General features: G+C 33.4%; 2 protein-coding genes across 2 annotated transcripts in view; one reads left to right on the forward strand and one right to left on the reverse strand.

Moving 5' to 3' along the window:
• The first annotated feature begins 702 nt into the window (after positions 1-702).
• LOC143236411 (gamma-aminobutyric acid receptor subunit pi-like) lies at positions 703-19,384 on the forward strand. The gene is made up of 9 exons (XM_076474673.1): positions 703-755; positions 2,542-2,597; positions 4,692-4,759; positions 9,149-9,375; positions 9,924-10,006; positions 10,315-10,476; positions 13,232-13,551; positions 14,344-14,606; positions 19,189-19,384. Exons 1-9 carry the CDS (start codon positions 703-705, stop codon positions 19,382-19,384), a joined length of 1,428 nt encoding a protein of 475 aa, XP_076330788.1.
• Positions 19,385-20,458: 1,074 nt separating this feature from the next.
• LOC143236412 (exocyst complex component 7-like) overlaps positions 20,459-25,498 on the reverse strand; it is a 76,214-nt gene continuing 71,174 nt past the window's right edge. The window contains 3 exon segments of the mRNA XM_076474674.1: positions 20,459-20,616; positions 20,748-20,881; positions 23,699-23,740. Coding sequence (XP_076330789.1) covers positions 20,514-20,616; positions 20,748-20,881; positions 23,699-23,740 — 279 coding nt within the window. The 3' untranslated portion in view covers positions 20,459-20,513.

Consider the following 25,498-nt stretch of genomic DNA (forward strand, 5'->3'; position numbering starts at 1 on the left):
CTATAAGCCGAAAATGCTTATTTCAAAATTAGTATTAGTAGGATGTATTTTTATACTAGTATCTGCTAAGAACTGTTATGACACAATGACGAGCAGGTAAGAGCCAAGGTTTCATCCTAATAAACAGACCAACTTAACGACACATTCTGGTTTTATTTAAATATTTCTTTAATCAAACTGTTCTGCTGAGCATTACATATGAGGTGTTTTCTGGTAAAAGTATGTATGTCACCTTGTGTCATTCCTAACGAATATGTTTTAAAATTTATAATTGACAGTTTTTTCCAAATATGTTAAATATTTAAAGTTTATAATAATGACGAACATATGAATATATTTTACTTGAGCGTACAAAACGTCTTCAAACAAATATAAATATTTAATGTTTCATGTTACAGAATAAATAACAAGTGGTTAAACCTTCTATCTGACAACTATTCTGCATTAAACCTCCCCACATGTTCGGGTAAGTGACAACAAACATTTTATTAAATCATTATGTAATAATAATGGCCAGTGTTCTTGGCTAACAATGATTCCATCAAGTCTTCCCTGATGTTCTGGTAAGTGATAACAGGTATTTTATTAGATTAATATGTAATTCTAATGACAGCATTTCTGGCTAACAATGATTCCATCAAGTCTTCCCGGATGTTCTGGTAAAGAACAACAGGTATTTCATTAGATGAATATGTAATACTAATGGCAGAGTTTCTGGCTAACAATGATTCCATCAAGTCTTCCTGGATGTTCTGGTAAGTGACAACAGGGATTTTATTAGTCAATATGTGATATTAATAAGGTTTGATATGTGTATATATATATATATTTTTGTGTGTGTATTTGCATATCCGTTTGTACGTATATATGTGGGGGTAACTCTGTGTATGTGTGTATATATGCATATAGATTTTAGTTAAAATAATTATATTATTAAGTTGAATAAGTATGGTATAGTCGTTTGTTGTATTTTCATTTAATGCCTTTCTACCATATTGGTAATACCTTATCTTTTTATTGTAACTTGGAAGAGGAGTCACCTTCCCATAACCCTCTGTAGCCAGTGAAGGGTGATATAGATGTGGGACATTGTGGGTTTGAACAGCCACATCTCACTCTCCTAATTTCTATTTCTAGTTCTATATTTATTGCTATTCTTTATTTCTTATGTGAGACTGGCGAATGGAGGTCAAGACTAATAGATGGTGTATCTCCACCGCTATGTGGGCCCTTCTTCCGCATTCGCCTCCAAAACCTGGGGTACATTTTATTATCCCACATTGTAGCTTGTAACCTGGGATCTTTTCAGTTGATGAATATTTTTTTGTTTTAGCTTGTTTTTGAGTTAAAATAACAAATTATATATATATATATGTACATTTTTAGAGAAAATAAATACTAACAGAATTAAGTAAACAAAATCAAAAGAAAGGACTTTTATTAATAAGCAAAGAACAACGTTTCGACTTTCCTAGGCCACTTTCAGGTTTCTTGTCATCAAGAAAAGGAGAACTGCGTTAAAAATAGCAAATCCAAACCTCTGACTAATCATATTACTTTTTATAAAATAATCTGAAACAAAAATAAATAGAAAATAAAAAACGCTTCACTAATTGAAAGGATCCCCGGGTACAAGCTACAATGTGGGGTATAAAATGTGCCTTAGGGTTTGGAAGTGACTGCGAAAGTAGGACCCACATTGCGGTGGGGATACAACCTCTATCAGTCTTAGCCTCCATCTGCCAGTATCATATAAAATAAAGCAAATGAATAGCAATAGAAAAGATACAGAAATAGAAAGTATGAGAAGGAGGTGTGAGTGCTCAAGCCCACAAGGTACCACATCTATATCACCCTTCACTGGCTGCAGACAGTTATGGGAAGATGACTGCTTTCCTAAGTAAAAAGAAGAAAAATAATTGAAAAATAAGGTATTAGCAGTTAGGGGTAAGTAAGTTAAATAAATTTACCTCTTGAAGTTAGCATTCCAGCCCTCATTATGGTAGAAAAGCACTAATTGGTGGCCCAGTAAACGAATTATAGTAATATGATTGCTAATTTAAAACAACTATATTAGAAATTGTTAATGATTGTTTGTTTGTTTTGAATTTTGCGCAAAGCTACTCGAGGGCTATCTGCGCTAGCTGTCCCTAATTTAGCAGTGTAAGACTAGAGAAAAGGCAGCTAGTCATCACCACCCACTGCCAACTCTTGGGCTACTCTTTTTACCAACGAATAGAGGGATTGACCGTCACATTATAACGCCCCTACGGCTGAAAGGGCAAGCATGTTTGGCGCGACCGGGATTCGAACCCGCGACCCTCGGAGTACGCCTTAACACGCTTGGCCATGCCAGGCCAATTGTTAATGAACAGACTAGTCACATTATAACGTCCCCACTACTTTATGCGAACATACACCTTACCGTATATGAAGGCTTGTTTATTGCGTGATAGTTGCAGTAGTTGGTGGTTGCGAGTTATACTAGTTAATTTGGATAACTGGATGGGACCCTTTATACTAGTATAATTCGTTTAATAGGCTACCAATTAGTGCCTTTCTGCCATACTGGGGGGCTGTAATGCTAACTTCAAGAGGTAAGGTTTTTAACTTTCTTACCCCAAAATGGGAGTACCTTGTTTTTATTTTTTTTCATTACTTTGAAGAGCAGCCACCTTCCCACAACTGTCTGAAGACAGTGAAGGGTGATATAGATGTGGTACGTTGTGGGCTTGAGCACTCACACCTCGCATTCCTTTAATTTATTTTTCTTTAAGTGAGACTGACGAATGGAAGTTAAGACTGATAGACGGTGTATCCCAACCGCAATGTGGGTCCTACTTCCGTAGTCACCTCCAAAACCCATGGTACATTTTTTTTTTTTTTTCAGTTTCCCTCGGTGGAGTCAGCAGATAGCCAGATGTAGTTTTGGTGTAAGAAAAAACACACTCTCCTTTTGTTTCAAGTTTCTGTAGGCATTATTATAGTCCTTTATTTGTTTCTTTCTGTTTAGAATGTTTTCGTTCATAGACTTACCGTTAACTGATTACACCCGAAGAAAGGCATTTCCCTGATAGTTGGGTCCATAATAATAAAATAAATATACATCTGTAGTTAAGTTAATCTTCGGCTATTTGACCTGAAACATAATTAGTTTTATCTTATTTAATAACCACTACGTTTAACTGCCTAAACAGTTTTATTCCTAGATGTTTAATAAACACTATTTAGATCTAACTGGTAGCAGTAAGTCAAGCTGGGTTGCTAAGTCTGTCCTATTAAGATAGTTCGTTTGATTTGAGAACTGCTTGTCCGATAAGTTTTTCAAAATCAGAAAGACAGTATAGATTGTCCTTATTTCACCTTTTTAGCCTTCTTTGAATTTAGAAAAATTACGGTCTTCAAGGTGTTCTAAATATACACTTGTTGCAGCGCATTCTAATTTACGCACGTGTTATTATGACTGGCCGAGACTAGCAGCATGAGTTAATGCTGTTATCGGCGTCGTTATAGTTTACCATTCTCATGTGCTAAAAATTATTCAATGACAGCTTTAATAAGATGCGTAAGTGGGAAAATATTTATAATGCCACTAGAAATTACAAAAAGGAACGGGAACAACATTTCAAGTGACTTTCTTTTGTAAAAGGTGAAAGTACATTATGTCTAACACCCGGGCCTAATGAACATGAACATTATAACAAAGTTGTCACCATCGTTAGTCTGTGTTATGTAAACTAATAATTTATGGCCCGGCATGGCCAGGTGGGTTAAGGCGTTCGACTCGTAATCTGAGGGTCGCGGGTTCGAATCCCGGTCGCGCCAAACATGCTCGCTCTTTCAGCCGTAGGGGCGTTATAATGTGACGGTCAATCCCTCTATTCGTTGGTAAAAGAGTAGCTCAAGAGTTAGCGGTGGGTGGTGATGACTAGCTGCCTTCCCTCTAGTCTTACACTGCTAAATTAGGGACGGCTAGCGCAGATAGCCCTCGAGTAGCTTTGCGCGAAATTAAAAAAAAACTAACACTTTATAAGAATGGTAAGAACTTGAAGCCTACTTTACTTGTTGCTCGACAGAAGTTTTAACTCAAATCTTCTGAAATAAATGTTCCTTAATGAGGTAAACATGCTTTATCTTACCTTTGTCCAATGATTGAAAATTTTCAGTCACTCATTGCTGTATTCCAGCCATCAAACTTGTTTCAGGATCTTAAGAACTGAACCTCTTTGTCCCACAAACTGTACACAAACTTTTTTAGATAAATGTATATGTCTTGCTTGATGAAATTTTAACAGTTTTAGTTGACGGTTAAATTATTGATAACACCTGTGGGGAATACAGATACGTTGTTTAAATTTGTGTGACATTGATTAGTGGTTTTACTCACCATGTTTACTGTAACAGGTCAAGTCTCATATTGAGCTGGTAAATTTAGATCGGTTTAAGGCCTACAGAAGTTCATTTCCTTGATGTAAAGTTGTCTCTCTAATGTTTAGTGAAATACACTAATTATCAAATTACTGTCACAGAACAAAGGTAAAGTTAAATATCAAATTGTGGTTGAGGTCAGAATAGAATTAGTCTATAAATATTTTGGTAACTGATATAATAATCATATTATTCAATACAATAGTTGTATTACACAGTGTGATTTTTAGGCCATTGTTAAGTATCGATATTTGATTTTATAGGTGATCCTCCCAAGGTGTTTGTCAATCTCGACATTCTTGACATCAGCGACATCGATGATGAAAATATGGTCAGTAATTAGAAGTGGAAAAAACATATTGTAGAAGAACATAATGAGTGCTCAAACAACATGTAGTCAGTAGTTAGATGTGGAAAAAATTTACTTTGGAAGAACATTTCTCACCAGTACAGAAGCACCTCCTTTCAAACAATAACAACAGTTAATAGAGATTAACAAGCCGTCCTGATATACATTTCAACTCTAAGATAATAGTGGGTGGGATCATTGTGTTACACTACATTAGATCATTAAAAAACAACTACTGCCTTAGAGCTGTGCCTTGTGAGCTACAGTGGGTGGGATAACTGTGTTACATTACATTAGATCATTAAAACAACTACTGCCTTAGAGTTGTGCCTTGTGAGCTATTCTTATATTTCTAAGTAACACATAACGACTTAATTTTCATGTTCCCCTTTATAAATTGATTTCCATCAATACAATGCTTGCAAAAGATCAGTGTAAACAACTATGTTTAACCACTACTGACGTATGAAATGTCATCTCTGTCTTTCTGTAGAAATGTCTTTTCTTTCAAATCTTTGCCTAAAGTTTGTTTCTTTCTGGTTTTCAACTTTATACGTAATTCTGTCTAGTATAAGACTGTAGATATATGCCATCATCAATGTACATTTCCAAATGGATAGGGAGTTTGAATCATAACCTGAGGGTCGCTAGTTCGAATCGCCATCTCACCAAACACACTTGCCCTTTCAGTTGTGGGGGCATTATTAAGTGGCACTTAATCCCACTATTCGTTGATAAAACATTAGTCCAAGAAGTGGTAGTGGGTGGTGATGACTAGCTGCTTTTCCTCTTGTCTTGTACAGCTAAATTAGGAACGGCTAGTGCAGGTAGCCCTCGTGAAGCTTTACGTAAAATTTAAAACAAACATATCAACGTAAAAACTCAAAGTACGACTGTTGTTGCACACACTGAAACATGTATTACATAGGCGATTATGATTTTAGGTCAACTGTTCAGATTGCTAGCTAATCATTCACTGAAAACATACATAAAAGATGATGTAATAAATTAACAACGATCTTAATTATAAATGTTAAATAAACACTTTCGTTAGTAAACGTGATATGTGTAAACGCGGTATTGTCTTTCCCAGAATGTTTTGGCCCTGAAAATCTTTAAATTTCAAACGTTTAACATGATTTTCTCTAGATTTATATCTCCAGTCTTCTCTATTATTTTCCCAAATTCGCATCTGAGAAACACAAAGTTATTTCCATACTACACCAGTGCCTCGATTAGCTGCACTGGTCCAGAAAGACTAAAAAAAACGTTGATAACAGAAAAGTGTACAATTGAGAAACTAGTGTTATCTCACTAGTTATCCCAATACTAAATACAATTTTTTCAATGTATTTAAGTTCTGTGTTTTAATATACAATTATTTATAAAAGACGTCACGATTGTATCATTTTTTCATGTTCAACTTTTCGCGAGTTACATGAATCCAATTCCACTTTCCTTTAATACTTCCTTTCTTGAATGGCCGTTCCTGTTTCAGTTGAATTTAATTGTTAACATAGGCGTAAATAACTCTTAACTTTCGGCACTTCTTGTGCTATAGACAAGGAAGAGAATTTACACCCTATTAACATCTGTGAAAAACAAGTAAAAAATTAGCTCAAGTCTGTGCATGGGAATTATTGTGAAAAAGTCTTTGTTAACCAAGACTAATGAAATAAGTTGACCACAATATAAATTTTTTGTATTCCTGTGTGAACAGTTAAAAATAAAAGCAAAAATAAGTTTGAACTGTTAGGTTATGATCACATCAGATCCTACGCGTGAAAACTCTGGATATCATGTAACATCTGAGCTTTTACAACCAAAACTGATTTCTGTACGCCAGTTTCTACATAAATTGTAAATTATTGTCTAGAACTATAATAGCACAATTATCTTGCGAAAATAAGGGGAGAGAAATACCACAAATATTCGAAGGTTCTAGATAGAGGAGGTACAGGTAATCGAGGCATTAGCGTATACTTACAGTTCAACACAATATTTACTGTATAACCAAATGTAATCAAATTTACTAAATCTCTGTGAGCAAAACGTAAGGAATATTTCCAAAAGTGATTCATGAAATACGACCATAAAATGTGTCTTAATCTAGAAAGTCATATCATGTACTTGAAATTCATAAATTAATTCACTCTGCACTTTGTGCTGGAAGATTGGATAGTAGAACGTTTGACCTTCCAGCTTATAGTCTGCCACTAGGTTATGTTAATTAGGAGGACTTCTCCACTTTGGCAAATTCTAAAAAATTGTTTTTGTTTATTTGTTTTTGAATTTCGCTCAAAGCTACTCGAGGATTATCTGTACTAGCCGTCCCTAATTTAGCAGTGTAAGACTAGAGGGAAGGCAACTAGTCATCACCACCCACCACCAACCCTTGGGCTTTTACCAACGAATAGTGGGATTGACCGTAACGTTATAACGCCCCCACGGCTGAAAGGGGCGAACATGTTTGGCGCGATGGGGATGCGAACCCGCGACCCTCAGATTACGAGTCGCACGCCTTAACACGCTTGGCCATGCCAGGCCGGCAAATTCTAAAAAAAAACACATACACTTAGCAGATTTCCAATCCTAGTAATAACATCCTGAAAAAAACACGCCTGGTTAATTTGTTATTAGTCTTTTATTGTTTTACTCTATTTTTAGGATAATGATACAAAAAGATCTTGACAAAATATTTGAGTTCTGCATAATACTTGATGAGGTTTATCATGTACAGTTTGTAGGTCTAATAAACTATCTCGGATTTCAGAACAGATATTTAACTCACATAAACGTTGGGATTTTGAAGCAATGTTATAATAACGTCTAATGCGTTATCTTTCACTTCACATATTCTATATACAAAGATGATGAAATACATTTATTGTTTTTGTCGGTTACAAACCAGTGTTCTGTGCTGTTATATACAAGAATAAATTTACTAGCTTTGTTTTCACTTTATATTCATATTACTATTTGTTCATTTCAGTTCACTTTGTAAGAGTTTTAATACAGTTTTAAAAAAAGAAGGTTATTTATTGTATTTTCCTACGTTCGTCATACTTTAAAACAATAACATTTTGTGCTTACTATTCCATTTAGATTAAACTGTGCCTGGCGTTAACACTGGGAACAAAGTTCATGCAGGATCAGTCTACAAATATTTGGAAAATATAGCGAATAATATTTAGTACAGATTATGCTTCACAACCACAATTAGCTGTATGTTCACTGTACTTAATGAATAACAGGTTTTGCATGACACTTTAAAAAACGAACATATTTATTCTTTTATTTCACAGAACATCACAAAGCTAAATGTACACTATTGTCGTCCTCAAGATTTGAGAGTTCATAAAAATTATTTTCTGTTTCTAACTAATTTTGTTTTTGATCTAGAACTTGAATATTTGAAATTTAAAACTATTTTTGTTTACAAATGTAACTTAAAGATGTATATATAGTCTAACTTCATCAGCATGTATAATAATTTAAACATATAAAGAAGTAAGAGTATCATCCATCTTATATCTTTAGGTTGTGTTATTCAAATTTATCCATGAGAAAGTGCAGAGGTGCACCATGTAAATTAAATATTATACTGTAATCATCGTCAAATGTGTTAGTAACACTATCTGCCTGCACAAACATGAATGCAATATAAACATAAACTGAGAGAAATTGAATTGCAGTCTTAGGGAAGTATAATAACACAATTTGTATATAGAAACGCCATATGCTTTTGTAAGGCATACATTGTTAATAATTATATTGAAACAATAGTGAATACTATATATTATATTATATTTGAATATAATATTTTTGAGATGTATCCATAGATAAGGCCATATCCTGATCCCAGGGTATAAACAATGTGTTAGCTGCGATTTGGTGAGGAAAACAGTCCAAACATCTGCTGACATTAAGGATTTACATATTAATTATTTATATAAAATTTGATTATTATCTGCATATTAAGAACCTAATTAATGAATACAGCATCATTTTATTATTAATTTGTACATTATTTACATTTAATTAATTAGCAATTAGACATTTATTACCAATTTGAACATGACTTATACATACACATTAATTACATATAACGCCATCACTTCCACTTCCATAGTGCCACGCTAACTACTATCAGTAGGTTTTATGACTCGCTACTTTTTTATGGTACAGTTATTCATTATAATTCATAAATATTACATTGTTTGTATTTATTAAATATATATTGTAGTTATAAATTATTATATATCCTGAATATTTAACTGTTTGTTCTTGACACACAAATCACATTTTGCCATTCATTGCTACTAATACAAATGAACTTACACTCATCAATGGTGACTTGTATTTCAACAGGACTTCATTATGAACACCTATCTCTCAGAAACGTGGCAGGATCCACGACTGGATATGGAAAAGATGAAGAAAGTCTTTCATTTGAGCGTCCTGCCAGAGAGTTTCTCGGTTAATCTTTGGAAGCCTGATGTGGTATTTGAAAATACCAAAGAAGAACATTTATTTCAGCACAGTGTTGTAAATTCGTACATGAAAATCATTGGTCAAGGAGTATACCGCACTTCGAGGTAAGATGGCGTCCTCTACTTACGAAGTAATTTGGTAAAAGATTAAAAACATTTCACTGAAAATAAATGAATAGATCAGTTCTTTAAAGGTCACGAATGTGTGAGATTACATTGTATACAAAATTATTAAAAGAGGAACGTATTTATTGGTTACATTCTTCAAGTTAACAATGAACTAGTGATATAAAGAAACAAATATCCGACTTCTGTTTTTTTTTAATAGAAACAAACGAATTGTTAATTATCAAATCTTGTCTTCACCTTTTCAGGCATAGCTATAGTTCGTTTATCGTATTTTCTTTCAAATGATTGATGAGTAAGTTTTTAAGCAAATTCAAATAAATGGTAAGAAAGACAAACTGACAGAGTAGAGATACGGCAACTGGCACAGTGCCAACTCTTAAACTAATATAATTACATGACAAAATCATTCCACAGTAAACTTGTTTCTATGTGTGATCATTCTACAGTAAACTTGTTATTAATAATGTTTGGTAACATCAAAACACTAGAAGAAAACTTTATTTATTTTTTTATTTTTTTCACAGATATAAGTTTAAAGTAAAGTGTCCAATTGATTTGCGCAACTATCCCATTGACACTCAACACTGCTACTTTTCCATATCATTGTGTAAGTATATTTAAAGAACACTATAGTTGCATTTGGTTTCTTTCTAATTCCAGTGTTTAATAATCACTATGATATAAATTAATTGAAATACGACATTCTTATTTTTTAATGTGATAAAATTAGTAGGTTATAGTGAAACTAAACTGTGTTACGATGTCTTTGTTTATAAGAATTACACTTTTGTATTTTTCGAAGTATAATATAATAGTACAAAATAAGTACTAAGTCTTAAGTCGTAGAGGTGAAATGGGTTGATGTACAGGATATTGTTTATCATGTAATGAATTCTGATACTTCTTTTACTGCAGTACACAATACAGACGAGGTGATACATTTAAGATGGATTGATGCACAGGATAGCCCTTATCGTTTAGAATATGAATCAGTTGTGTTCATCAATGAAGTTAAGACCTTACAATTCGACATTTTGAAACCACTTTCATCTACTTTCACCAAAGCCTGGTCTAACGGTAATGAAGCTATTTTGAAATATTATTACTTTTCTATCAAACAGTTTACTGCTTCAACAATTTTTGGCCCGGCATGACCAGGTGGGTTAAGGCGTTCGACTCGTAATTCGAGAGTCGCGGGTTCGAATCCCTGTCGCACCAAACATGTTCGCCCTTTCAGCCCTTGGGGCGTTATAATGTGACCATCAATCACACTATTCGTTGGTAAAAGAGTAGCCCAAGAGTTGGCGGTGGGTGGTGATGACTAGCTGCCTTATATCTAGTCTTACACTGCTAAATTAGGGATGGCTAGCGCAGATAGCCCTTGAGTAGCTTTGCGCAAAATACAAAACAAACAATCTTTCAAACAGTGAACTATTTGAAGTGTTTGTGTAAATGTTCTCTGTTAACACCATTAATAATACTTTTGAGCATCCAGTTTACTTTGGATTTTCTTATCAATAGCAACTTGTAACGCATGTAGTAACAACTGTTAGCAGCAAGTTTACTTTAGAAAGACTGTAATTACAACTTGCAGTAGGAAGTTTATTAAACTAATGTGTATATCGCAATAGTATGTTCACGAATTATACACTATACAGTTAGTCCATTTGTAACAAAATACGATTAAACACAATAATAACTTCATTTATTCAACAACTTCGTTTGTTATTACAAATTGAATACATCTATACATTTTTCTTTAGATATACAACTTTTATATGGTATATGTATAATGTTTTATGCTAGTACATGAATAGTCATTTTGCATATATTACAAATTACAGTGTAAAGGTTCCATATTACTTTATCTTATTCACAATAAATCAGAACTTTGTATGACGCAACTAGTTTCATACAGTTGTTCCTCTTTTCTTTCCATTCGAACTTAATTTCGTTTCAACATCTGTGATGACGAGAAAACCCACGTGTAGAGAAAATTATATATTTAAAAACGGTTAGTATGAATAAAGATAACACCCGTAGAGAGTGAACAACGTTTCGACCTTCTTCGATCATCGTCATGTTCACAAAGTAAGAAAGGGTTACTGACCGGTAGCTGACCACGTGTTGGAAGGCGGTTGTATAATTGAGTGTAGGATGCTTAGATGTTGGATATATTTATTAATATAGATATAAAGGTATTCCTTTGTATTGGTTTATTTTGGGCTTGAGTTGTTGTATAAGTAAGCCTTCTTTAATTTTGCGTTTGTTTATGTTTGTTTCTTTATTTAGTATTTGGGTGTTATCTATGGTTATGTTGCGTTTATTTGATTTTCAGTGTTCGAAAACTTGTAAAGGTAACTTTTTGTGTTCTTTGAATCTGGTTTTCATTTTTCTACTTGTTTTTCCGAGATAGAAGTTGTGGCAGTTATCACATTGTATTTTGTATATAATATTGGTGTGGTGTTTGTCAGTATAGTTTTTACATAGTATAGTCCTCAGTTTTGTGTCTGGTTTTTGAATAAATTTGGTATTAACTGGAATGTCATATTTTGTTGCTAGTTTTTGCCAAATGTTGGTTATTTTTCTGATGATGTCGGGAATATATGGTATGCAGCAGTATATGGTTTCGTGATTTTTTAAATCGAAGTGTATATTTACTTTTGTTAGTTGATTCTGCTTTTTGTGTGCGTATAATGTTTTCTACGGTTTGTGGAGGAAACTTGTTGACGTTGAAGTATTGTTAACGTTAAGTATTGCTTTATTTTGTCTAATTCGTCGTTAACGTGAAATGTACATCTGGTTTTATAACAGTAAAAGACCACCTTTATATATTGTTAGACAACAGTTTGTTTTTGAATTTCGCACAAAGCTACTAGAGGGCTATCTGTGCTAGCCGTCCCTAATTTAGCAGTGTAAGACTAGAGGGAAGGCAACTAGTCATCACCACTCACCACCAACTCTTGGGCTACTCTTTTACCAACGAATAGTGGAATTAATCGTAACATTATAACGCCCCCTCGGCTGAAAGGGCGAGCATGTTTGGCGCGACCGGGATTCGAACCCGCGACCCTCAGATTATGAGTCGCACGCTTTAACACTCTTGGCCATGCCGGGCCAGTTAGACAACAAAGCTTATCATTGTGAAATACCAAAAGCAATGGAATGGTTCTCCAAAACTAATTTGTCAGTTATCTGGATGGCAGTGGAAGGTTTCTCCAAAACTAATTGTTCAGTTATCTGGATGGCAAGACTTGGGTGATGATGGATATTTTTCATGACTGGTTTTATCAGTCATTATTGTTCAGCTGTCAAGTGCTACTGCCACAGAAAAGGGCTTGAACCTAAGGCATTGGTAACCCTGGGAGCCTTGGGAATTTATCAGCAATCACACCAGTTAAAGTTGTCTTTCATCCTCCAAACACAACGTTCATTGTTCAACCTATGGATCAAGGACTCATTGCAACAATTAGAGCATACTATCTGCGATACACTTTAAGACAGCTCATTGAGACATATGATGCACAGCAACAGTCAATTAATAATTTCTGGATAGGACTAATGATAGGGGAAGCTCCAAAACCATCCTAATATAATGTATATATAATGTGTGTGTTTGTATATGTATATTTCTTAGGTAATAAACCAATAATTATTTAAACTGTTATACCACTTAAAGCATTATAAAACATTAAACAATTAAAACAACATAAAAAGATTAATTTCCAAAGTTTAGTTTCAAATCTTTTTTTCTTAATATCCATTTACAGGTACATATAACTTTTAGGCAAAGGAGAATTATTTTACCTACATAATGATTTGACATTTACAGGGAACTATACGTACCTGGTGGTTAACTTCACCTTTATCCGCCGACTGACTGGAAGTGTAATCACAACATACTCACCAAGTGGTGTGATCGTCGTTCTATCTTGGGTGTCCTTCTGGCTGGATGTGGATGCAGCTCCTGCTCGAGTATCCCTTGGAATAACATCCATGTTGACCCTCGTGACTCAGGCCATCCAGTCCAGGAGTAAACTTCCTTCTGTTGATTACATGATGGCTATCGATGTTTGGCTTTTCTTCTGCATTATAATGGTGTTTGGTTCTCTCTTGGAGTATTCTGTGGCTTATCAGAGAAAGATAAAAAAAGTAAGTACACGGTTTTTCTATATCATCAGGGTGTTTGGTTCTCTCTTTGAGTATGGTGTGGCTTATCAGAGAAAGATAAAAAATGTAAGTACACGGTTTTTCTATATCATCAGGGTGTTTGGTTCTCTCTTTGAGTATGGTGTGGCTTATCAGAGAAAGATAAAAAATGTAAGTACACGGTTTTTCTATATCATCAGGGTGTTTGGTTCTCTCTTTGAGTATGGTGTGGCTTATCAGAGAAAGATAAAAAATGTAAGTATGTATTTCTTCTATTTCATCAAGGTGTTTGGTTCTCTCTTTGAGTATGGTGTGGCTTATCAGAGAAAGATAAAAATGTAAGTATGTATTTCTTCTATATCATCAGGGTGTTTGATTCTCACTTGAGGCATGCTGTGGCTTATTAAAAAAGATCAAAAACAGAAAGTAGAAAAGTCCTTAAATATTTATGTATTTTCTAATACAACAAACATTTGTTTCAGTAAAATTATTTTGTTAATCATAAATAATGTAGAGAAGTTTTTAATTTTTTGATAAAGGTACTTATGTTATTTGTGAGTACTTTATTAGGTTATTAGTATTTATTAGGTTTCATTAAAGGCTCATAGACACAGAATATATTATGTTGGAAACATCTGATAGTCATTTAACATTTGCTTCTTTCCACCACATCTTCAGTACATATACTATGTTTAGAATGTTACAATATTTACCGACCAGTGCTGTCTTCAGTCATCTCAGTGAAAAGAAATGCCTAATTTTAATAAAACTTTGTCATTTTTTTATTTAAAAAAGGTTAAAGCCATGCCGGGAGTTTCTAACAATACATCTATTATATTGAAAAAACTGGATGAAGGAGGAAGTTGTGCCTCATGTACACATGCAAAGCAAGAGAAGGAGTTATCTTTATCAGAAGCCTGGACAGAGAGCTCCACCACTTGCCCACTTTGTTGCCAGTTCTATATAAAGTCTATTGACAAGAATGCTCAAGTTTTGTTTCCATCCATATTTTTAATTTTTGGTGTTGTGTACTGGTCTTACTACTTAAATATTAGTGGGTAAGTTTCTTTACTTTGAAAACTTTAATCAGCACTTTTCATGTAGATGTAGATGTGGTTCATACCATTAGTAGAAAAACAAACATTACAAAACAATGTTTAATATATTTTGTCTCACATAAGATACTGCTTAGTTTGTTACACTAATGTCTCACATTTTCCAATGAAAGCAAACATTATGAAACAATGTTTAATATTTCTTCCCTGACACAAAGTAGTGTGTAATTTGTTACAAACCTTTGTGGTTCTGTTACTTTGCTAAAATGGGAAACTTCAATTATCCAGGATTTGGTATCGTGCCTGGATATTCTTACATGTAACTTAATTAAAATATGTTTTCAAAGACTTGCCCAGGTGGTTTTGAAGTTCTTTCCAATAATTCAATGACCATCCTAAAATACAGAGTCAAGGCCTGAAAACAATAATTCAAATGTAGCCGAACCAAGAACATATGGATTGACATAATAACTTTTATAGACTGATATTCAATATTTCTGTAGTTACAAACTAAAACACTATATAAACCATTATTAGCAACAACACATTTCTTCAATGTCTTAAGAGTCTAATAAACCAGAGAACCATGGTATTTTCTTCCATAACACTGTTAAGGTTATTCACATAAAAAATTGTACTCGTGTAACATTTTTATATCTCACATACATAACATTGTGTTGTTTGAAAGCTGTTTATATTCCTCATTCACAAACTAATTTAAATCCTCTTCCCCTGTCATAGTTTACTTCACTCGACAGTGACACATCATTATCAGTCTGTATTATACAAGATGGTCAATGTTTAAAAAGGGCTCTGTTACAGTTTATTCCACTCAATAATAATTGATAGTTATTCACTTGTACTATACAAAACGTTGTACCAAAACTTTATAAATCCATACTATCATTCCTTTGAAAACAAAATTTCAGTTTATTAAAGAATGTAAAACAAAAAATCCTATGTTATTTGAATAAGGTAGTGGTAAATTTTATCAAACAAATTTTGAAGTAAAAGCAGCCAAGCATAAAAATTTGAGAATGAAAATACGATAAACTATGAAATATGTAGGTAGGTACAGTTGTTTTTGTATAACTGATGTGGAACGTAGGTACAAACAGTCAAGTATTGATATTATGGGTTGAAGCACCACATTACAAATCATTTATTAGAGTGAAGTCCAGTACATTGATGTGGAGAAAATTAACGAAAATAACAATGAGGTTGATTCAGAGCGAATTATTATTAGTGGAAAGAAAGGGAAAATTCTCGTAACTAGGATCTGTCATAAACCACCAGGTCAGTCACTCGGAAACTGTATGATGATATCAGAATGTTAGCTGAAAAAGTTGTTTTTATAGTAGATTTTAATTTCAGGGTTCTGATTGGGGAAATTCCAAGTCTAACAGTACAGTTGATAGGCTTCAAAAAACGTTTCACGTTTCTTTTATACACCAACTGGTTATGAAACCTATGAGGTAGGAAGCTGTATTAGACTCAATATTAGCATTAGATATAAATACAATACACAGAGTTGTGATGGGTGAGTGTTTAAGTACAAGCAACCATTATAGTGTTTACAACAGACAGTTGTGGTTGGTGAGTATTTGAGTACAAGCAACCATTGTACTGTTTACAACAGACAGTTGTGGTTGGTATTTAAGTACAAGCAACCATTGTACAGTTTACAATAGACAGTTGTGGTTGGTGATTATTTAAGTACAAATGACAATTTTACTGTTTACAACAGACAGTTGTGGTTGGTGAGTAGTTAAGTACAAGCAACCATTGTACTGTTTACATTAAACAGTTGTGGTTGATGAATATTTAAGTACAAGCAATCATTGTACTGTTTACAATAGACAGTTGTGATTGGCAAGTATTTAAGTACAAAGGACCATTTGTACTGTTTACAATCGACAGTTGTGGTTGGCGAGTATTTAAGTACAAATGACCATTCTATTGTTTACAATAGACAGAGTTGTGATTGGTATTTAAGTACAAGTGACAATTGTTTCTTTAACAACAGTACTCAAGAACATGTGATCATTGTACTGTTTACAATCGACAGTTGTGGTTGGTGAACATTCATGTACAGGCAACCCTTGTACTGTTTACAATAGACAGGGTTGGTTGGTGAATATTTACCTACAAGCAACCATTGTACTGTTTACAACAGAGAGTTGTGGTTGGTGAGTATTTACGTACAAGTAACCATTGTACTGTTTACAATCGACAGTTGTGGTTGAACATTGATGTACAAGCAACCATTGTACTGGGTAAAATTTATATTGATAGATGGTTGGCTGAGAGAGTGAAATGAAACACTAAGTTGTTTAGGTATTTGATGGGTAAACAAAATGTTAGGATGGGGATTAGGCCTCTTAAAATGTGCTAGTAGGGATCTCATCTCAGAAGATGGTATACTTTATAATTGATATATTCTCTTCAGTTTTTATGAAGGAAGATACAAGTATTATTGTTTAATCAAAGCACTTAATGTATGGAGGCAATATTAGTTTAAAATATACCATCTTAAGTTATGAAATTGGAAGAGAAAAGTTAGGAAGTCTAAAAATTGATAAAGTCCCTGGACCAGACAGCTTTTATCCTAGTATTTTAAAGAAACTCAAAATTTTCATTTGCGAACCACTAGCTAATATATTTATAAGCCATTGAGCAGTGAAAGAGTATTAGAAGATTGGAAGTTGGCAAATGTTAGCCCAGTATTTAAAGGAAATGATAAATATTGTCCAGGCAGTTATTGGCTGGTTAGTCTTACATCAGTAATTGGAAAGGGCTTCGAGAATGTGATTACAGATGCATTGAAGAGTCAATTAACACAGTTTGATGTAGTGTCAGAGAACCAGCACTGTTCCACCATGGGAAAGTCTGTAGCATTTTTTTTATATTATTTAAGAATGTTACTGTAAGAATTGATGAAAGAAATATGGTGGATTTGGTTTATCTTAGTTTTCAGAAAGTGTTTGATAATGTGCCTCACAAAAGAGTTGTTACAAAACTTAAATGTATGGGTGTTGGGAAAATATTAAATTGGATAGAAGACTGGCTGGAGAGTAGAAAGTAATAGTAGTAATAAATGGAGTTAGATTTGACTGGATCAGAGTTACAAGTGGTGTGACTCAAGCATCTGTGCTAGGTCCTCAGCTGTTTGTGGTTTATATTAATGGTATTGACTCTGGAATGACAGACAAAATTTTTAAGTTTGCAGTTGACATTGAGGTTTTTTTGGAGTAGCTAACTATATCAAAGATGTTGCAGACTTACAGGGAGATTTCGATCATTTGATGCACTGGGCTAATATATGGCAGATGATGTCTAACTATCCAAAATGTAACGTAATGCATGTATGTTCTTAAAGTTCAAATTATTGTTACAATTCAAATGTGAGTACATTAAGTATTGTGGTTGACAAAAATATACTCTTCAAAAAAAGAAATGCAAAAGGGATATTTATATTATTTTAAAGAGAAATATATGTAATAACGTTACAAGCTCAGAGTATGTGATGTTGCACGTGTTAAGGCACTGATTGTCAGACCAAAATGACAATAAAAGTTGTGCACAGTGTTTAGCCACTGACAAGCAATACAGTTACGCCAAGACTGACTGAAGCACAACACAACAATGCCATTGGTCGCTTGGAAGCAGGTGAATCTAGATCAGATGTTGCCAGAGCTGTGAATGTCCACCCAAGCACCATCACAAGGCTATGGAATCGTCACCAACAACATGGATCAACTTATGACCGTCCACGATCTGGCAGATGTGTGACCACACCCGCACAAGATCGCTACATCCGGTTACGTCACCTTCGGGACAGGACCACCACTGTGATGTCTACTGCCTCAACCATACCAGTGCTGCGTAGGATTTCTGATCAGACCGTACGCAACCGTCGACGAGATTCTCAGGCCCCATGTGCAACCCATCATGGTGAACATCAACGACGTTTTTCAACATGACAACGCCCGTCCTCACACAGCCCGACTCACCACTGTCTTCTTGAGACACCACAACATCAACGTTCTTCCCTGGCCCTCCAGATCACCAGATTTAAACCCCATCGAACATCTTCGGGACAAGTTGGACCGACGTCTGCAACGGCGACAACCTCAACCACAGACTCTACCTCAGCTTGCAGCAGCTTTGCAGGCTGAGTGGACAGCCATTCCACAGGATGTGATTCGTCATCTCATCGCTTCCATGGGCAGGAGATGCCAAGCAGTTAATGATGCTCACGGGGGGCATACTTGTTATTGACGTTGAGTGATGTTAAACTTCAACTAGTGAGCGTGGACTTCGCCTTTGCAGACTTTGGATGTTCAGCAGTGAATGTGCAAAGTTTCACACATGTCATACAGAACTACCCAGAATAAACTTGTTAACAATATCTCACATTTTGCCTTTTGCGTTTCTTTTTTTGAAGAGTATATGTTGGTGTTGTGACAAAAAAAATCACTTAAGTCATCTGTACTGTAGCCAGCAATAGTATTAATAGGATTTTAGGTGCCATCTATAAAATTAATTAGTACAAGGCAAAAGATATTATTGTTTCACTGTAAAGATCAGTTGGAAGGCCTTATTTAGAGTGTTGTGTACAATTTCGGGCTCCATTCTTCAAGAAGGACATTGAATTGTTGGAAAGAATTCAGGGACAAGCCACTATGGAACCTGAGATGGTGGGGTTGTCCTGTGAGGAGAATGAAATATCTAAATGTGTTTTGTCTGGAGAGGACAAGGGCCTGAGGGGATTTGATTGAAGTGTTTAAAATTATTAAGGTATTGATAATATAAATCCATGAAACTGTTTTATGCTTAGCTGTGAAAATAACAGGAAGGAGGCATAAATTGAAAGTTTGGTAGTGTAGGAGCCATCTACAGTTCAGACTATTACTTTTTTAACAGGATGGTTGGCTTTTGGAATGATCTGCCTGTAAAGGTGGTGGAAGCAGAAAATGTAACTGAGTTCAAGAAAATATTGAATTAATACATGAGTAGTAAGGAGCAGTTGTGGTTGGAAGCTGGAAGGGAAATCCACGATGAGCTAATAAGCTCTTTTTTTTTTGTCCCTTTAAAATTTTATGAATTTTTAAGAATCAATGAAAGAAAGGGATTTTGAAGTAATGGTTGATCAGATTCTAAAGCCATTTAAACAGTGTGCTAGTGGTAGTGTAAACAGATTTTTAAGTGTATCTAAAGAGGTGTATGCATCACCAGTTAAGCCACATTTAGAAAACTGTTCAGTTTTGGGCTCCTTATCTTAGAAAAAAACACTGAATTGTTGAAAAGGATTTAGAGAAGGATTACTAAAATGCTATATGGCATGGAGAGGCTGAAATCTTTTAAATTATCTCTTGAAAAAAGAAGAGTTGATGGGGGTCTGATTGAGGTGTTTAAGATTGTTAAGGGAATTGTTAGTGTTGATGCATAAAAACCTTTTTCATATTTAACAGTGATCATAGTAGAACTAGTAGATACAAGAATAAACATTGGCAGGGTAGGAGTCATCTTCAGCTAAGACAATTTTATTTTTTTAAGAGGGTGGGTGGCCTTTAAATATTTAAGTGAGTTTAAGAGAATGCTTGATAAGTACATGAATGATAAAGGCCGATTTTAAGATTTTTTTGGAAATTTTTATTGTTAAGTAATTTATCTAGCAGTAAATACATAGAATAAATAGAAAGTTCCTTAAAGTTTAATTTAGGTTAATTCTTTGACTATTAGAAAGTAATTTTAACAGTTAGTGCATAAAACAAGAAGGGATGTTACATTGGTGAGTATAGTACCATTTTATATTGTAATAAAAAAACCTAGAAATGAAAATAACAAGCAAGTAGTCAGGTGACAACATGCTTTATTTACAAAGAAACCAATACAGAACTAGTTCACTTAGGCAGCTGCATCAAAGAACTTGTCAATGTGGTCAGACACTTGAACTGGGGTGTATTTAATATACTTGTCAAGATTCTTGGAGAAGGGAATTTTCACGTATCTAAATAAGAAAGAATTAATTTAAACAAACTTTACTTTAGCTGATAGAAACTTGCATATTCAATATAACTAACATATCACAATCAAATAGTGATTAAAAAGACACAGAATCACAATTATAAAGGAACATACTTATCATAAAACAGTTGGTACTTGGGAAGAATAAACTCTTTATTATCTCGCTTTAAGCTTTCTCTCAGCTCAACGTCAGGAATGGCATAACCCTTCTGAGTTCGACTAATTTCTTCTATCTCTTTGTTGAAACCCTACGATACAAAAAATCAGTTTAAAGTCAAGAACACAAAAAATTAATCTAAACCATACAACATAAAAAATTAGATGGGACCCTATGATATAAAACATTAGTTGAAATCCAACAACACAAAAAATTAGATGGGTCCCTATGATAAAAAACATTAGCTGAAACCAACAACACAAAACATTAAATGGGATAAGCTGACATAAAACATTAGCTGAAACCCTTTAACATAAAAAAATTACATGGGACCCTACGAGATAAAACATTAGCGGATATAAAATAACTTATTTTAGCTCAACTGAATACTATGACTGTTTGAAGTACAAGAAAAGCCAGTGAAATAATGAAAAACAACATGAACAACTTGAATTTAAATAAGGATTAAGATGGTTCATCTTACAATTATAAACAAGTAGCCACGTGATCATGGCTTTTGTACTTGTGTGTAAATGTCTGTCACACTCCTGAAGATGACATGAAATCACATTGAAACATTTTGTTTGACTTTTATTACTATTGATTTATTTAACTAAAGATTATAAAATGTTGTTCATCTTTAGATTTTAATGTCTTAAGTTCATGAAAACATTACTCAAATTTTAACCCTTCAACCCTAAAACAGAGTTTACGTAAACAGTGAGAACAACGGAGAGTGGTGAAAATAATGTATTGATTACTCATGTGAGACTTGGATAATTGAAAAATTCAAAAATATTAATAATTGGAATTTACTAATTTGATCATTTGATTATTTTTGGAAGTTGTAACACTAGCTGATGAAGCAAAATGAACTAGAATTAATTTAAAATAATAATGACAAAACAGTTTAATTACATGGATATTTGGAACGATGGAAACCATAATAATCATAAAAATTAAAAAACCAACTTATTAATACAATGTCAACACATAAGAACAATGGAAGACCTACACAGAGAAAACTAAACAACCTAGAGATAAATGGAATTTAACACATAATAAAACACTGAAACTCCTACACAGAGAAGACAATCAACCTCCTGATAAACACAATATCAGTAAATAAAAAACAATGAAAATCCTACATAGAGAAAGCTAAACAACCTATTGACAAACATAATGTCAATGCATAAAAACACTGAAAAACCTACACAGTTGAAACTAAACAACCTGTGGAATCTTTGGATTTTTTGTCATTATGCTCACACTGTTGTGCCATTCTGTGTTATTTCATTTATCTTTTGGCACTTGTTAAGTCTACTGATAGTGAATTGTATAGCAACCAATGATGAAAACATGTTATTTAAAAAGTTGGTAATAAGTTGAGATAAAATTCTGTAGAAAACAAAGAGCTACCCTTAATAAAACTGCTGTAATAATGACTATCATCTATTAACCCTGTCTAGCATAGAAGTGGAACATATTGATATTGACGAGGAATTCCTTGAAACATCTAGACATTTAAAACATCTTTAGATTTATTGGGGTTTCCTCTAAGTTTGTCTCTTACTTTATGAGAGTTGTATAGAAGGATGTTCTGATTTTTTGTGTAACATTTTATTCACACGCTAATGTCATACACAGTTCATTTTTGATGCTATCACACATTGACAGGATTGGTCTGTATAAATGTATCCACATGTGGTATTCTCACAGCTGAAGAACAGTGCTGTCATTTATTTGTTTATTTTACTTTTATCTTTCATTAAGGTTCTGTTTTACTTTTTCAAACAGCAGTATAAGTCGTTTTAATAAATACTAGTGGATGTTATAACATTAAACAATAAGCAATGATGAAACAAAATAAATTTAGAATAACTTTTTATGTTTGAAGAAAATTTCTGTGTAGAAAGAGTTGGCCTAGGAAACCCACTATTTCCAATATTAGTAACACTACTATTACTCATGAGCAGAGAGACAAAGGCCATTAATACAGCATATTTCCATTCCTTTATGGGTGGATATTTTTTAATGATATGTACCTTGAAAGGAGAAAAAGAAATTATGTGGTTTTCTTGACCACATTAACAAACAACATTACAACATAAAACTCACAATAGACAAACAGGAAAATAGTTGCACTAAAACTTAGTAAATGTTAACAAAAAGATAAAAGAAACATTTACCAACAGAGAACTCATGATGGTACATACGTAAACTGGGTTTCTATTCACAATAAGTAGGTAAAAACAGAAACATTAAAAAATATATAATAGCAGCATTAATACAAAAACCAGTAGAAACTCATAACATTAGAAATTGTTTTAAAACAAATAAGGAGTATCCTTTAAACATAATAGATGGCATAATAAAAAACACAACAAGCCAGGAGAAACAAACACACATAAAAACAACAAGAGAACTGAGTGAACTCCAAAGAAGAGCAAAACATGAAATATATTTATGGATTACTACCATTTGTAAGTGTTATCAGTGACAAATTAATTAGCTTATGTTACAAAATAAATGTATAAACGAAACTCACATTTAAAAGTTTTCAAGTATAAAGTTATACAAATGAGTGTCATACATGACAGTTGTTTCAAATTCATAAGTTGGTTCTTCTTAAAAATGACTGTCATACATGACAGTTGTGTCAAGATCATAAGTTGGTTCTCCTTAAAAATGTGTCATACATGACAGTTGTGTCAAGTTTGTAAGTTGATTTTTCATAAAAATGAGTGTCATACATGACAGTTGTGACAAGTTTGTAAGTTGATTTTTCATAAAAATGAGTGTCATACATGACAGTTGTTTCACGTGTATAAGTTGGTTCTTCTCAAAAATTAAACAAGTAACTTTAATTACCATACCCATTATAATAACATACTAACTATGTACATACAGTGAACTTATCTTTGATGCTTTGTCTGTCCTTGTCCTTAAGCTGAAATTATAAAAACAAACAAATCTATTACAAAAGGATTACTATCTTTAACAAAAATAACCTGAAAGTGACAAAAATCATGAAAACTGTACAAACTACGATATTATGTGATATGTATGGTCCAGTGTCAAAGACAAGCATATATCTACATGAAAGATGTGCTATTCTGTAACACATTAACAAGAAAATTACCTAATCTGGTGGATGGCAAATAATAAACTGTGCTTTCATTTTCAAGTAAACATGATGCTTTACATAGAAAATATCTGTTAAATAGAAATAAATCAAAAGGAAAAGTTAATAAAACTAACTCCTAATCTATTACTGCTGAACCATGTCATGAGCAATTTTTATCAGAAGACTTGAAAATAAACAGTTATTTCTGACACAATACCCAACTGATTAAATAATGCATTTTAATCTTTCTAAGTAATATATTTTTTATTTCTAATTTTTGATTTCATCAGAAGTTGACTACCAACAGATAGATGGCCTTCTAGGATATTACAAGTCCTATGATGTCTTTGGAACTACTATATCTGTAGTCAGTTACCCTTTAATCTGATAGCCATGAAAAGGTGTTATTGTTTATTGATTTATTTCAGTTTTTTTGGTGGTTAGAAAGTCAGTTGAACTGACCAATCCTGTTTTGAGACATGGTGGAGTTAATAATAGATAATGTTTAAAGTTTAACTCATGTTTGAAATGTACTTATGAGAAAAAATATGAAAATTACTTTTTACACAGGCCATTCAAAACGAATGCTAAATATGTTAATGGACAAATCTTTACTTTGTTAAAAATACTTCATAAAATATACGATTTTGTGTATGTGAAAAATTTATAAAATTAACTGAAAAACTGCAAAGATATACATTATATACATTCTCTATTAAAAGTTAAAATTATTAAATCTATAAAGTCTTTAAACAAATACTGAGGGCACATGGGTGGTCAAATTGAACACCTTATGAAGTTAGCTACTTTATAGTAGCTTATGGTGTGTTTCTGGAATATTTTAATAGCCCAAACACTTCATTATATTCTATTGCATGATTTTGGCAAACCCTACTATCTAAAACAGTCCACAATGCTTTGTGGTATAATTATGGCAGACTATCATTTACAACATGGTTTCAAAACACCTTATTGTCCAAATTACTTCACAATAGCTTGTTGTGTGGTTTCAGAACATCACATTGTTCTATTTACTTCATGATGGCTTCTAGTGGTGTTTTGAAACACTTTAATTTCCTAAATGCTTTCATGTGCAAATATAACAACAAACCACTACACCTAACACATAGCACTATAATAGTAAATAACAACATGCTACTACACTAGTAATATAACAACATGCTACTACACTAGTAGATGATTAACCCCCTAGATTAGAAAAATAAAGTAATCACATCACCGATGACTTCCATCACTTCATGTGTAGTATGTAACATATCAGGAGTAAATCTTTATATCAGGGATGACTTCTCTTAGTTCATGTGTTGTTACTGTTAATAGCTGATGTACTCATTCACAAATGAAGAAGATAAATCCAACTCACTGGTGTGGTGACATGGGGGAGGCAAGATGTTTGGTGAGAATGGGTTTATTTTTTTCTAGTTATAAACAGTCATAGATTCACTTTTGTCAAATAATGGTTTATAAGATGAACAAGGTAAAAGAAACTTTTTCAGAAATAAGAGACCAACAATTTTTTTCTCTCAAGTAATTCTATTAAATTCTTGTGTATCTGTTAAC

The sequence above is a fragment of the Tachypleus tridentatus genome, chromosome 13 (assembly GCF_004210375.1).
Source record: "Tachypleus tridentatus isolate NWPU-2018 chromosome 13, ASM421037v1, whole genome shotgun sequence".
Lineage (NCBI taxonomy): Eukaryota > Metazoa > Arthropoda > Merostomata > Xiphosura > Limulidae > Tachypleus > Tachypleus tridentatus.

Excerpts from the sequence above, each read along its gene's own strand:
- LOC143236411 (XM_076474673.1), top strand. The coding sequence starts at position 703 with ATGGCAGAGTTTCTGGCTAACAATGATTCCATCAAGTCTTCCTGGATG. Across the intron at positions 2,598-4,691 it reads TGTAATGCTAACTTCAAGAG|GTGATCCTCCCAAGGTGTTT; the intron begins GTAAGGTTTTTA and ends TTGATTTTATAG. Across the intron at positions 13,552-14,343 it reads ATCAGAGAAAGATAAAAAAA|GTTAAAGCCATGCCGGGAGT; the intron begins GTAAGTACACGG and ends TATTTAAAAAAG.